The sequence below is a fragment of the Hippopotamus amphibius genome, chromosome 12 (genome assembly GCF_030028045.1).
Source record: "Hippopotamus amphibius kiboko isolate mHipAmp2 chromosome 12, mHipAmp2.hap2, whole genome shotgun sequence".
NCBI lineage: Eukaryota > Metazoa > Chordata > Mammalia > Artiodactyla > Hippopotamidae > Hippopotamus > Hippopotamus amphibius.
In genome coordinates this window covers 44539210-44552176 of record NC_080197.1, presented here as the reverse complement: position 1 = coordinate 44552176, position 12967 = coordinate 44539210, and the positions used below count along the sequence as shown (strand labels likewise).

The 12967-nt window shown below is 39.0% G+C and overlaps 2 protein-coding genes across 2 annotated transcripts; both read right to left on the bottom strand.

Annotated features, from left to right (window-relative positions):
• Positions 1–2846: 2846 nt before the first annotated feature.
• MKKS (MKKS centrosomal shuttling protein) lies at positions 2847–10706 on the bottom strand. Its single transcript, XM_057703103.1, has 4 exons — positions 9720–10706; positions 6165–6340; positions 4994–5104; positions 2847–3348 (listed from the first exon to the last, which is right to left on the bottom strand). The coding sequence occupies exons 1-4, from the start codon at positions 10702–10704 to the stop codon at positions 2908–2910; spliced, it is 1713 nt and encodes a 570-aa protein (XP_057559086.1). The 5' UTR covers positions 10705–10706; the 3' UTR covers positions 2847–2907.
• Positions 10707–10717: 11 nt separating this feature from the next.
• On the bottom strand, positions 10718–11085 carry LOC130833431 (uncharacterized). The gene has a single exon (XM_057703105.1). The coding sequence runs from the start codon at positions 11083–11085 to the stop codon at positions 10924–10926; it is 162 nt and encodes a 53-aa protein (XP_057559088.1). The 3' UTR covers positions 10718–10923.
• Positions 11086–12967: the final 1882 nt, after the last annotated feature.

The window sequence follows — 12967 nt, the reverse complement described above, 5'->3', positions numbered from 1 at the left end:
GGACTTTCAGTATATCCTGCCATTCCCTTCTGGCCTGCAGAGTTTCTGTAGAAAGGTCAGCTGTTATCCTGATGGGTTTTCCCTTATATGTTGTTTGTTGCTTTTCTCTTGCTGCTTTTAATGTTTTTTCTTTGTGTTGAATTGTCGTTAGTTTGATTAATATGTGTCTTGGTGTATTTCTCCTTGGGTTTATTCTGTATGGGACTCTCTGTGCTTCTTGGACTTGGTTCATTATTTCCTTTCCTATGTTGGGGAAGTTTTCCACTAGAACCTCTTCAAATATTTTCTCAGACCCTTTCTTGTTTTCTTCTTCTTCTGGGATGCCTATAATTCGAATGTTGGTACGTTTAAGGTTATCACTGAGGTCTCTGAGGCTGTCTTCTAGTCTTTTTATTTTTTTTTCTTTTTCCTGCTCTGTGGCATTTATTTCTTCCATTCTATCTTCCAACTCACTTATTCGTTCTTCTGCCTCAGTCATTCTGCTGGTTAGAGCATCTAGAGTATTTTTAATTTCAGTTATTTTGTTGTCCATTGCTGTTTGTTTTTCTGAGTTCTTATGAACTGTTTCTTGTACTTTCTCTAATTTGTTATCGAGATTTTGTATCATTTTTACTATCATTACTCTAAATTCTTTTTCAGGCATTTTTCCTATTTCCTCCTCATTTATTTGGTCTTGTGGGTTTTTTTCCTGCTCCTTTGCCTGCATGGTGTTTCTTTGTTTCCTCATGGTTGTCCAAGCTTTTGGGGTTGCTTGTCCTGGTGATAGAGGTGTTTATAGAAGACTGTCCAAGCCTCAGACTAATGTCCAAGTATTGGATTAGACGAATATTCAGTCTAGGAAACACATACATGTATAAGACACACAATTATTGAATCCGTTAGGACATAAGGCTCTAGAAAGACCTGACAGAACCCCAGTGTGCTATCAGATATTCAGAGAGAAACCCAGCAGAAATTGACAACTGAAACAGAACAAATCAGAGACAAAAGCAAAAGCAAACAAACAACAAATAACACCCTACACATACAAACATCAATCCAGGGAGATTTTGTAAGCTAGGATCAAATATAGAAATGAGCTGGAGTACCACCAGAGAGAATGGAGATTCTCAGAATGTAATTAGACAACTGTACTAAGAACTAAGATAAAGACAAAAGCCTAATATTAATACCAAGGCAGTGCATCATCTGGAGAATAGAGCAAGGAGTCTGAGCAGACCGATAGTGTTGCTTATAAGTATGTTAAGATAAAATAAACTTAAAATGGCTGGAAGAAAGGGGAACAGAAGAGCGTAATGTGGTTGGAAATATGCAAATAAAAAGAAAGGAATAGAAGTGTATAAAAGAAAGGGATGAAAGGAAAGTATGAAAGATATATTGTCCGTACTACCAAAAACTTAGCTAGATATAGAAGTATTTTAAAAGGCAAAAAAAAAAAAAAAAAAAAAAAAAAAAAAAAAAAAAGAGTAAAAAATATCCTTATAAAATTATGTTTTAAAACTTGTAGATCCCTTAGGGCTAAGATCGTATTTAATAAATCAAAAAAAAAAAAAGAGAAAGAAAAAAAAAAAAAATCCAGAACTGATCCCCGAATGGACCAGTTCAATAGGTATTGATACTACTATTTCTGTTTCCTTAGCGTCTCAGCTGTAAGTGTCCTTTTCCTTGCCTTGGGTTTTTTTTTTTGCGTTATTCTGTGACCAGCAGAGGTTCCTTTATTGTTCGTCTGTAAGCCTCGGTGTGTGGGGAGGGAGAGGGTGCAATAGTGGCTCCTTCTCCTGGGAGGGAGTGAGCAGTGGCACACTGTTGCTTCAGTCAGGCTTGGAGGTGCCTGTTGCAGAGGGCGCTGGTGGCTCAGGCGTACACAGAAAGTCTTAGAGTTGGGCCTCTCTCGGGGTTTTTTCTTTTTGATGCTGGTTTTTTTTTTTTTTTTTTCTCTCGGCAGCCTCCCTGCTGCTGGCGTTGCAAGGAGTTTTAATCTAGCCCCGCCCGAGCGCCTGAGGGTGCTTGTTATCCCTGAGCGCCTTATGTGGCCCCGCAGGGCGTCTCTCCGCTGCCTGTTGCAGAGGCGCAGAAAGAGAGAGAGAGGCTATGCGCGCGGCTCCTCCCCCCCGCCCGGGAGCCTGCAGCCTCCAGCCGCCATCATGGCCGGGCATCTCTCAGGGATCGGCACTCCTCTCCGCGGACCTCCTCCCTCCTGTTCTCTCGGTCCGTCACCCCACCGGCAACAATGTTTCTCCCCCTGAACCAGCTCTCCGGCTCCCACGCTCCCGCTGCTGGACCCTCCGTTCAGCCGCGGATCGATGTCTCGGTCCAGGAACGCTGAGCTGCGCTGCGGACCCTCCGCATGTTTCTCACTCCCTCCCGTCCGCCACAGCTCCGCCGCTTCACCCTCTTTGAGCCCTCGTAGATGCCTCCCCACCGGCTATGTCAGGTTCTCCACAGCCCTTTCCGGTGTCCGAGGCCGTCTGCTGGTGTTCAGCTGGCTCTCTGTGGGAATGACTGTGTCCTTCCGTGCATTCCCAATGCATCTGTGGAGAGGGATGCACTCCACGTCTCTCTACTTCGCTGCCATCTTTTTCTCCCTAGATTAGGATTTTTAAAAAATTTCTGTATGCTCTTAGAATGATGTCAAAATAACAACAAAAATTTAGAACAATGTACAATGGTAACTGTGGACTCCCCTAGATAATCATCATGTCTTTAATAATGCTTCATATTTTTATTCTTCTATGGTATTTCTATTCAAGAATCAAGTCTTTTTTCCTTAAATAAGTAAATCTATAATTTTATGAATCATCAGTTTCAATATGCAGAACAGACCTTTGAGAGAGAACACACACACTCAATATTTTCTTTATTGATACGTCACTAATTTTTGTAATATAAACATGCTACTCTCTTATATCAGTTTTTATCTTCAATGACATATGAAAGATCCAAAATCAAATTGGCAGTCTCCACAGCCACCTGTAGGCCACTAAGCTTTGCAGCAAAACAGTCCAAGGTCAGGCTGTCGGCGGAGCCTGCGGCTTCACGTGGAAGGCAGGTTTGTGGTGTGAAAGGATGACGGGTGCTCCTTAAGAAGGACCAGCCAAGTTCTTCCTGGCTGCTGTAGAGTCCACAACCACATCTTGAAAGCAGATCTGGCCAGTTCACAACAGAGGGAGAATCGGCCTGAACTGACCAAACATGTCCATACTTCCCATCAGTGAGAATTTCACCTCCGTCGTGTTCTAAAGAGCCTGCGAGAGACTCAAGTGCACTGCAAAATGCTTCCGTGACCAGCTGGAGCTCTGTCTGAGTACACCCATCATCTCTAAGAATGCTTTCCGGCTTGTTATGGGTCTAAAGAAAACAAAACCATTGAAAACACAGAACAGAGCAATTAATATGACAAAAATGTTTCTGAAAAATACTTGATCAAGCCCTTATTCATACAGTATTTAGATATGTGGCACAAGGCTGAAGGGCATAGATGGGCCAGCTGGCCAGGCTGATCCCTTAACTTGGTTGTTACAGTAAAAACACTTGCTACCAGTCATGTTATCAGGATGCATGACTCAGAATAAACCCCACCATCAACTTATGCTGAAGGACTGCCCAGCAGTGCCTCAGTAATGCACGAAGGACAAGGTATAATATGTGAATCATAGGCTTCTACACACAGGGGAGGAAGCTCGTGAAGACCAATGTCCTAAATGAAGTACTTATTTATCCTCGGTAAATGTCTGAGATTTGTTTAAAAGGCGAATACATGGATTAAGATAAAAACCATTTAAGAACATGTATAATTTTCACATTAATGTTTAAAAAATAACCATTCTTCTCTTTATTAATTAATGACAAGGTTATATAACCTTGAACTGCTTTTGTTCCACCATTCTAAAAAGTTTATCCTTGAAATTTCATGAGAGAAAAACTAATACATTAGCAAACTCATACTTGAATGATAGTTAAAAATCCACATCCTAACTACTTAAAAACAGTGACCACTTTTTTCTTTTGCCCAGGAGGCTGGAACCAGATAAGATCATCTTGGTTGCATACTCTTTCCTCTTATTTTCAATGCTATATTGTTTCTTCAAAATCCTATTCAAGACCCCTTCTTTCTCCAAAAGACTTATTTCAGTTTTCTCAGTCCCATCTGCAGACTGTATTATTGTCCATTCAGCATGAATAGATTGGCAATGGTCTTGTTTTTCATGATGTACATTCTGATAACTTTTCATGAACGGGTTTATCCTCAAACAGATTTTAAATTGTTTGGGGAAGCAGGGCAGGGCATGTCTACGAAAAACGTTTACACCCTCACCAATCCCAGGCATCCCAGGGGCCTCTGTATTACCGACTAACCAAAGAACCATCCGCAAATACTAGGAAAACACATAACTTTTTGTATCCATTTTCAAAGAAAGTAGCTCAGTGTTAATGAAACAATTAATAAGAACTACGATGCACTAAATTTACTGTCAAGAAATGGAGTTTCACAGATTAATAAAACAATTCTATTTAATAGAATTAACATATATCATAAAAATACCAATTTAAAAATTATAATAGAATCTAATAATTAGCATGCTTTAATAAATGAAATTAAGTTTTTTTCTTGAAGATCCAAAAGGTACTGAAGTATTTTGTAGAATCTCAACACTTTCATTGTGAATATCAATTATTACTGTACCACAGTGGTTGAGATCTCTAAGATGACAACTCCTATTAACAGAATACTCATTTCAATAGGCAGCAGAGACAAAACTCAAAGAATGTGATTATCTGCTAAAAGGTTGGATTAATAATCATTGTGACAAAGATATTAACTTATATTTGTAGGTGTTATTTTCCTCAAGTGTTTTCAAATACAGTATTTGATGTCAATCAAGACTACTGAGAAATTAAGCATTAAAGTCTCCAGAGTATTATGATTTAGCTTATCATCTCATAGAATGAAAGTTGCTGAGAGCTCAGATAATTTAAGGACTACCTAACCTACCTTGTGTCTGATATACGCCGCCAAATGGGTTTCAGTGCAGCCGCCTCCCAACAAAACGCATGGTTCCTTGATCGTTAACTGCAAAATATGCAGTGCTGTTTGACATGTGAGCTAAAAAATAAACGAATCAGCAGAATCTGACACTGACATCAGAAACACAAAGAAATATAACCACGTTTTTAAGGCGACTTAGATAGTGGACTCAAAGAGCCCGATTTTAATTGCAAAAGAACAAAACTGGTGTCACCAAGGTTGTCAGGTGATGAACACATTTTGGAATAATAAAAATAAGAGATGAAGGAAAAATACTTTTGCCAGATGCTTGTTTTCATGGACTGGATTAATATCCTCTTTCACATACATTTAGCTCTTCAAATTGAGATTCACAAACACAACTGGATCAGCCAGGTGTGCTAATATTTCTACAAAAAAATATTTCATTCTAAATAAATTAGCTGTATAAGTGCTGTAGAATTTATTTCAAGTTGCTATGGAAATGATCCAAGCCAGCAGTAATAAAAACACGCAGACCTTGAATATTCACCAAGGATACATCCTTGGGCATGCATTCTTCAAGCCTGTGACCAGTACATAGGGCATCACTTCCATTGTATAAAAGCCGCATGTATTACTGCTGTTCGTGAACAACATGCTCTGTTAATAGGTGGGTGATGGGTTTAACTGGGCAACTGATTTCTAAGTGAATTATTCATACACGTTAGCATCAACAAGTACATAATTCAAGTTAATTTCTTAAGAAAAGTTCCCATCAAGGACTTTTAGCTTGCTTGTAAAATACTAAGAGGCAACCCATGCCAAGTTTCTGTAATATCACAGGCAGTTAAATCAGCTTACTTGTAACTTTCTCTTATTATTGTTGTTTTTGCTTTCTATAGGGAACCTAGGGAAGTTATGATGAAAAAAAAAGTATAGGGCTTCCTAGGTGGGGCAGTGGTTAAGAATCCGCCTGCCAATGCAGGGGACACAGGTTCGATCCCTGCTCCAGGAAGATCCCACATGCCATGGAGCAACTAAGCCCGTGTGCCAAAAAAAAAAAAAAAAAAAAAAAAAGTATAGCTCACCGATGTGAAAAAAATGATAGTACTTGTCTGAGTGATTATTTAACCCCTGCCTCAGCCCTTAGATGCAGAATTCAAAGTTTATTACTTACCTGCAGCTCATCCCAGGCTGTGTCATTTCTGCTGCAGAGAAGCAAGCTGCAGACAGTCGCTTCATTAGGAATAAGATGAAAAAAATGTTTGAAGCCACATTTTGCAGTGTGCAAATCTTTCACACTTCCGTAACTACTGGGAGAGATTGAGCCCAAGGAGCCAATAGGCCGTGTTCCTATTTTTTAAAAAAAAGTTTAGAAAACACAAAATGGATGAGTGAAGATGGATCATATCATTTAAAATTATAATATTTATTCCTAGCCAACCTAAAAGTCCCACAAGTGTATCATTTAAAATATGAAATGTAGGGTAAAGAAGTAACAAGATGCATCTTCTTAAACCTATGAAGTAAGCAGTATTCTGTCATTAAAATGATACGCAAATAAAGCAGAGGTTCTTTTCCATTACAGATGTCTTTGAACATCTGTTAGAAGCTATTTTGTACTCTCCAGAAAAAGACACACACCATTTTGAATACATTTTCAGGAAATCCAGGAACCCTGGGGGCCCATTCAGGGATCAGAGAACCCAAATTAACAGCCCCACTAATCTGGAATAAGGATGCTTTAATCTTAAGACTTTTTAAAGGTGTTACTATTTTTACCTTAAAATACACAAATTAAGCTGTGCAAACAGCTGTGTAGTTGAGTTCCTTTGAGGGGCCATTCAGTGCACATATAGGAATTTTTTTCTTTTTTCTTTTTGCCTAACGATTGTTTGCATGTAAATAACTACCTAAATTATGCCAAAATAAAGTATGTGACATTCTTATTTCATTTTGTTATTCTTTGATTATATTTTGCCCTCCCTCCTGTACAGGTAAAACAGGAAAATTTTACAAAACACAAATTAATAAAAATATGAATAAATGAGAAGTTAGGATGACTTGAAGTTTTAGAAAATCTCTAACTGTAGTAAAGCTATGTAAGAAATAGCACCAACCTTCTACAAGGAGTAACAATGCTAGTTTAAAGTCTTAAGATTAAAACTGTAACCCTTAGCAATGTACCTTCTTGGGCCAGTTCCCTCTTTGAAACTAATGGGATTAAAACAATTATGTTTAAAAATATTTACAGCTCAAAAATTTTGTAAAAACCCAGAAAATAATCATGAGGAATTTCACTTCTTTGAATATCCTTTCTTTAATTCTGAAGTCGCAAAGAATAAGGAATATTTGAGGGATATAAAATTTAAGGGGGAAAAAAAAACCCCTACATCTTGTACAATTTCAAAGGTGGAACCAACAGAGCATTTGTAAAGAGAGGATCAGCTTTCCTGCTGATCAGCCTCTGACGTGGAGCAAGTCATTTAACTCTTCTGGGTGGGCTTTCCCATAGGAGAGTAAAGTGGGGGTAATCATGTCTATTTCACAAATAAATCAAACCAAATCAAATGTTAAAAATGCTCTGGGACTTCACTGGGGGCGCACTGGTTAAGAATCCGCCTGCCAATGCAGGGCACACGGGTTCAAGCCCTGGTCCAAGAAGATCCCACATGCTGTGGAGCAACTAGGCCCATGAGCCACAACTACTGAGCCTGCACACAGAGCCCGTGAGCCACAACTACTGAAGCCTAAGAGCCTAGAGTCCGTGCTCCACAACAAGAGAAGCCACTACAATGAGAAACTGGTGCACCACAACGAAGAGGAGCCCCTGCTCTCTGCAACTAGAGAAAGCCCTCGCGCAGCAATGAAGACCCAACGCAGCCAGTAAATAAATAAATAAATAAATAAATAAATAAATAAATAAATAAATAATAAAATTAAAAAAAAAAGCTTTGTGAGCTATGATGAGCTTCATACCCACCAGTCAACCAAGTACAATAACCTCATTACTTAACCTCGATCATAGGTAAAGAGGAATTTTGTTTGAAGGGGGAGAAAGGAGGTCATCTTAACTTAGATACACCAGGGAAGATGGATTAGGTCCCAAACATACTCTGCCTGTTATTAGTTTACCAGAACCAACCATAGCACTTTCCCCCTTTCCCTTTTGTCTCAAAAGCTTCTGCTCCCGAGATCCAGGACTGCAGCTCTGGCTTTATGTAATGTTACACACACATTATTTGGGGAAGCAGGGCAGGGCATGTCTATACAGAATGCTTACACTCTCCCCAACCCCAGGTGCCCACTGGCAGCTCTGCAGTCTCTTGATAACAGTCCTGACCAACCAAAGAATCAACTGCAAATATGTGGAAAACACATAACTTTTCATAACCAATTTCAAATAAAATAGGTCAGCTCATGTTCTACCATGTTCTGGTTACAAATGAGATAAATATCAGTTCTGGGCTGGGGTGGAAACCCAGTGCCCACATATAATACTGTTTCTGTGGAAAAATGCTTCGGTTTAAAAACTGACTACATAGCCTGTAACACTCAATATTCACAGCTAGAAATCACCTGACTCATGAAAAGCCAGTACATATTTAAGGATATGGGTCTGGCCCACATCATCACCAATGAGTCCCAAAGAACGATTTCCATTATTTAACAATTTCCACTCTGACGATCATTTGACAGTGTTACAGAGGCAGGGCAATAGCCCAGAGATCTTAGGGATTCAATACTGGCACTCATACGTCTCCTTGTTGATGATTTATAATAAAGCTAAAAACAATTTTCAGTTTTAACAAAATTTATTAGACTTAAACTTTTAAGTCTAATAACTTACAAACTGAAACTGATCCAAATGAAATGACTGTCTTTCTGACAGGCGGTCAATGCAGATAAAGAGGTATTGAAAAGTGGCTCAAATCAGGAACTCTTCAGCTTGTCAATTCTCCTTGGCTCTATCAAGTGACTACCAACCTTCTATCTGCTTCTAATTTGCCGAGTTTGTGAAATACAGTAAATTTCTTGCCTGTTATAATTCTGTATGTTAATAAATATATTATTGTTAATTCAACAAACATTTTAGAACCCCTATTGTGGAACAGGCTTGTTGTAAGCACAAAGTAAAAGATAATCCCAGCTCTCAAGGAGCCTAGCTGGGAATATTTGGGATATTGGGATATTTAAAGCTAGCCCACAGGCACACTGCACTGACTCCACCCCCCCCCCCCCCCCCATTAGGAACCGCTTTTTAGGCCGAAGTACAGCTGTTTGTTGGAGTTAGATAAAAGTGAAGCGGATAGTCTAGTTGCAAAATTACCTTCTGAATACAATGTGACTTAAGAGCTTTGTAAAACTCAAGTAGAAGAATTTTGTTTAAAGTATGAAAGACTTTATATGATTATGAGAATGTTAGATTTCTCAATAATCTGTAAAATGTTCGGGGCTTAATAGTTTTAGATTATGACAGACTCTGCGGTACATTTTGGGGCTGGAAAATACCTAGAAAATTGTCACCATCACTTAACTTTTAATAAGTGAACAATGAAGGATCTTTTTCAGAAACAACCTCTGCTGCCAGAAATGATACTCGTATACACTGTGAGGTTGGTGGCTTCTCAAATTGTTTAAGATGTTAATAGTGACAAACACCAAGAATATCTTTGCTCAAAAGAAGTGTGATTTATTAACCATAAGGGCAGAAGCTGAGAGGGCTTTTTACCTGTCACTTTGCTCAGGGGTTCCATCAGAGCTGCTCCAACTCTGTCTACAGCAATAACATGATGCGTTCTGAGCAACTGTTTCAAAGATGGGTGTATAACTTTTTGGCACAAGACAAGATCTACATGATCACTAACTAGCTGCCTTCCTAGGTTAAGCAACTGGTCCAGGACTGCATTTTCAAGAGAAACTCTGTAACTGACCACCACAGTTCCTTCTCCTGTATCAGAAAGGTCTCCGGATAAAGACACACAAAAGAGTGCCACCTTGAAGGAATCTGATTTTTTGATAGGTAATATCTTTATCAATTGAACTTCTGATATTTCAATAAGTATTCCAGGTAACACAGTAGAATCTATAACTCTCTGACCTTTCAAAGGGACAATTATACTCTTTCCTAAAATGACGTGGTCTTGGGCATTTTCTGGAATTGTAAGCAGAAAGGCTCTCAGGATCAAAACACTAACATGGTCGATTTCCTTTGCAGTGAGCATACAGGCAGGCTTACTTGTTACTATACTGCGCACCAAACAGAGGAGGATCTGAGTGTGGCTAAAGTCGACTGGGATTCGACAACCACACACCTCAGATTTTAGGTAACTGGTGCAGAGGCTTAATAGATGCTTATTTAACTTAATGACAGTGGTGGGAGTCAAACCTATTCTCTGAACATTTTCGACCAGGTTGCAGCAGAGAATGGCTGTGAATAAACCGCTGTCACTGAAGCAGGACACGTGATTCTGCACCGAAGTCGTCAGGATCTTTAAAATGGGATGGGTGACTGGCAGGTCAGTGAGGAGGGCTGCCGACTGGGAGGTCGTGCGCACGGAGCCCCCCAGGCCGTTGTGCAGCTGCTTCAGCCTGCCTGCCGGGCCATAGCACGATGTGAGGACGCCTTTCAAGACAGAGAGGGTGGCCCTGACTCGCTCGCTTGTCAGTGGCTCACTTTTACAGCATGAGGGCTTTTTAGCTTCTAAACGAGACATCTTACTTGAGATGGTAATTTGTGAAGACAGCTTTTATTTTTTTAACCAGAGTTTTCTATTTATTGTATTGTCGTGGGTTTTAACATTTAACACGGTTATCTTTTGGGAATGAAAGTCCACATATACAGCACTGCGGCTGTAAAATTAAATACTTAGCTTCATACTTATGATGCTAATTGGCACGTAATGATGTAATGACATATCAGTAATTCCAAATATTTATGTTAATTCATTATTCAAACTCTTTTGTTTGCCTCCAGACTGAGACTTTACAGACTGTTTTGCAGCCCTCTGTATAAAATACGTTCCAAGATGGATGCTTATGAAGGAAACTGCAGCTACAAGAAGCCAGTTCTTTCTGATCCAACTGCTATTTTTCATTTCTTCTTTTAAACTCACGCTCGGACCCAAAGTTGCTTCTTTCTATAAGAAATAAAAATAAAACATTTTAGAGAAATAATTCCAAAACATGTTATAGATTATAATTCAGTAATTAATTTTAATGCTCTGCTCTTTAGAAAAAGGAACTACCTCATTGGCACAAACCCCCCAAAATGAGAAATGTAAGTCAACCTAGACTAAACATTCATTTCTTTATTTTTTCAGTGAATCCCTACAAGAGAAAGTACTGATATTTTAATAATTTTGGAATGCACAACACAGCTAGAAAGCTTACAGTAAAGTTATTCAACTACAGAATGCTCCTAGAAGAGAAATGCTATATATATGTACATAGAGTAAAACTCATGGAATTTGGTCACTGAGTCCCAAATGTTTTTATTCTCTTACACCAAGACCTAGTGTTGTTTTTTCCCTAACTTTGCTTTGCTTGGAAACCTTAGGTCTGAATACAAGTGCATTTATATCAAATCCTGCTTGTAAATAGTTATGAAACTGAGATAACTGTTAGGATTCTTAATAGAGACACTCTCTAATGTACGGTCTACATCTAGCTGGACAAATCTGCACAACACATTTATCAAAGAATAAACCATGTTTTAAATATTTGGCTAAAGTCAGAGCACTTTTCTGTAGTTTTATCCTGTCAATCAATGATTTTCAGTTTTGATGTCCTACAACTAACCCTCCCCCAAATTTTGGCTAATGACAATAAATACAAAAGCCAGGGAATGTGCTGGATGACAAGGAGAAAAATAGGATCTGATTTGCAATGTGAACTCAAAGAGCGTAAATAATATAAAATGCTGTCATTAACCAAGTGTGCTGGCACTGGTACTAGTTTCCTTAATGAGGCTGGAAGAAGCGTGCCTGAGGCATACAATTCTGATGCTATAATAATAAGTGGAAAGAATAAAAATCTCAGGTCACAGACCTTATCAGTTAAGGCTTGATGCTTTGAAGGCAAAGGTTCCGCCAATTACTCGTTATTTTCAGGAATATGCTAACCACGCTAACTGCTTGGACAGTGTTTCGCATAAATAAAATTAACTGAACTACTCAGACTACGGTACTACCCAGAGCACACTGCGGCACGGAACGATGCAGACCAAAAGGTGATCTGAAGATGCGCAAAGAAGATGCGAAGAGAGCAGAGGAATGTTATGCAAAGTATTATTTTGGTTACCATTCCTCCCAATTTAGTTAAAGGGCTGTAACCATGGCAACTGGGCCCAAATAAAGTGAAAGCAACCTGGCCAGCTTTCTCCCTGCAATGATAAAGCTATAGTCACCTCTTTTTATAGAACTAGGAGGAAAAAAGTTTCTGTTCATCTTATGCAAGAAACAGCCAAGGTACTTAAATATTACTTCAAAGGTTATTTTAGATTCAGCAAAATCTGTGAAATACATTTAAATGAGAGCTTAGTGAAGTGACTTCCATATGTAAATTTACAACACATGCACACACAAACCACAAATCATAACAGACTGTGATCATTAAAGTGATTTCTCTAGTTACTTTTCAATACATAACAGTGACATGCAACTTTTCAAAAGCAGAATGCCAAAGTGGCACCTCTAACAGTCTTGCGGTAGTGAGACAGTAACCACAGCTTTTGCCTTGTATCGCTATAAAATGAGAAAGGAAGAAAGTGTTGGTGACTCCCAAATCATTTTTAGGATGTCAAAACTTGCTGACTTGTGGTCCTATGTCTAGATCTAGACAAAATACGGTACAACTGGAAAAAACAAAACAAAACAAAACACAGGGCTGGCTTACAGCATAGGTTTGGTAGTGTCAAGTTCAGCTATTTCTTTCTCCCTGACAATGTGACCCATTATTCCAAAAGTAACCGTCACATGA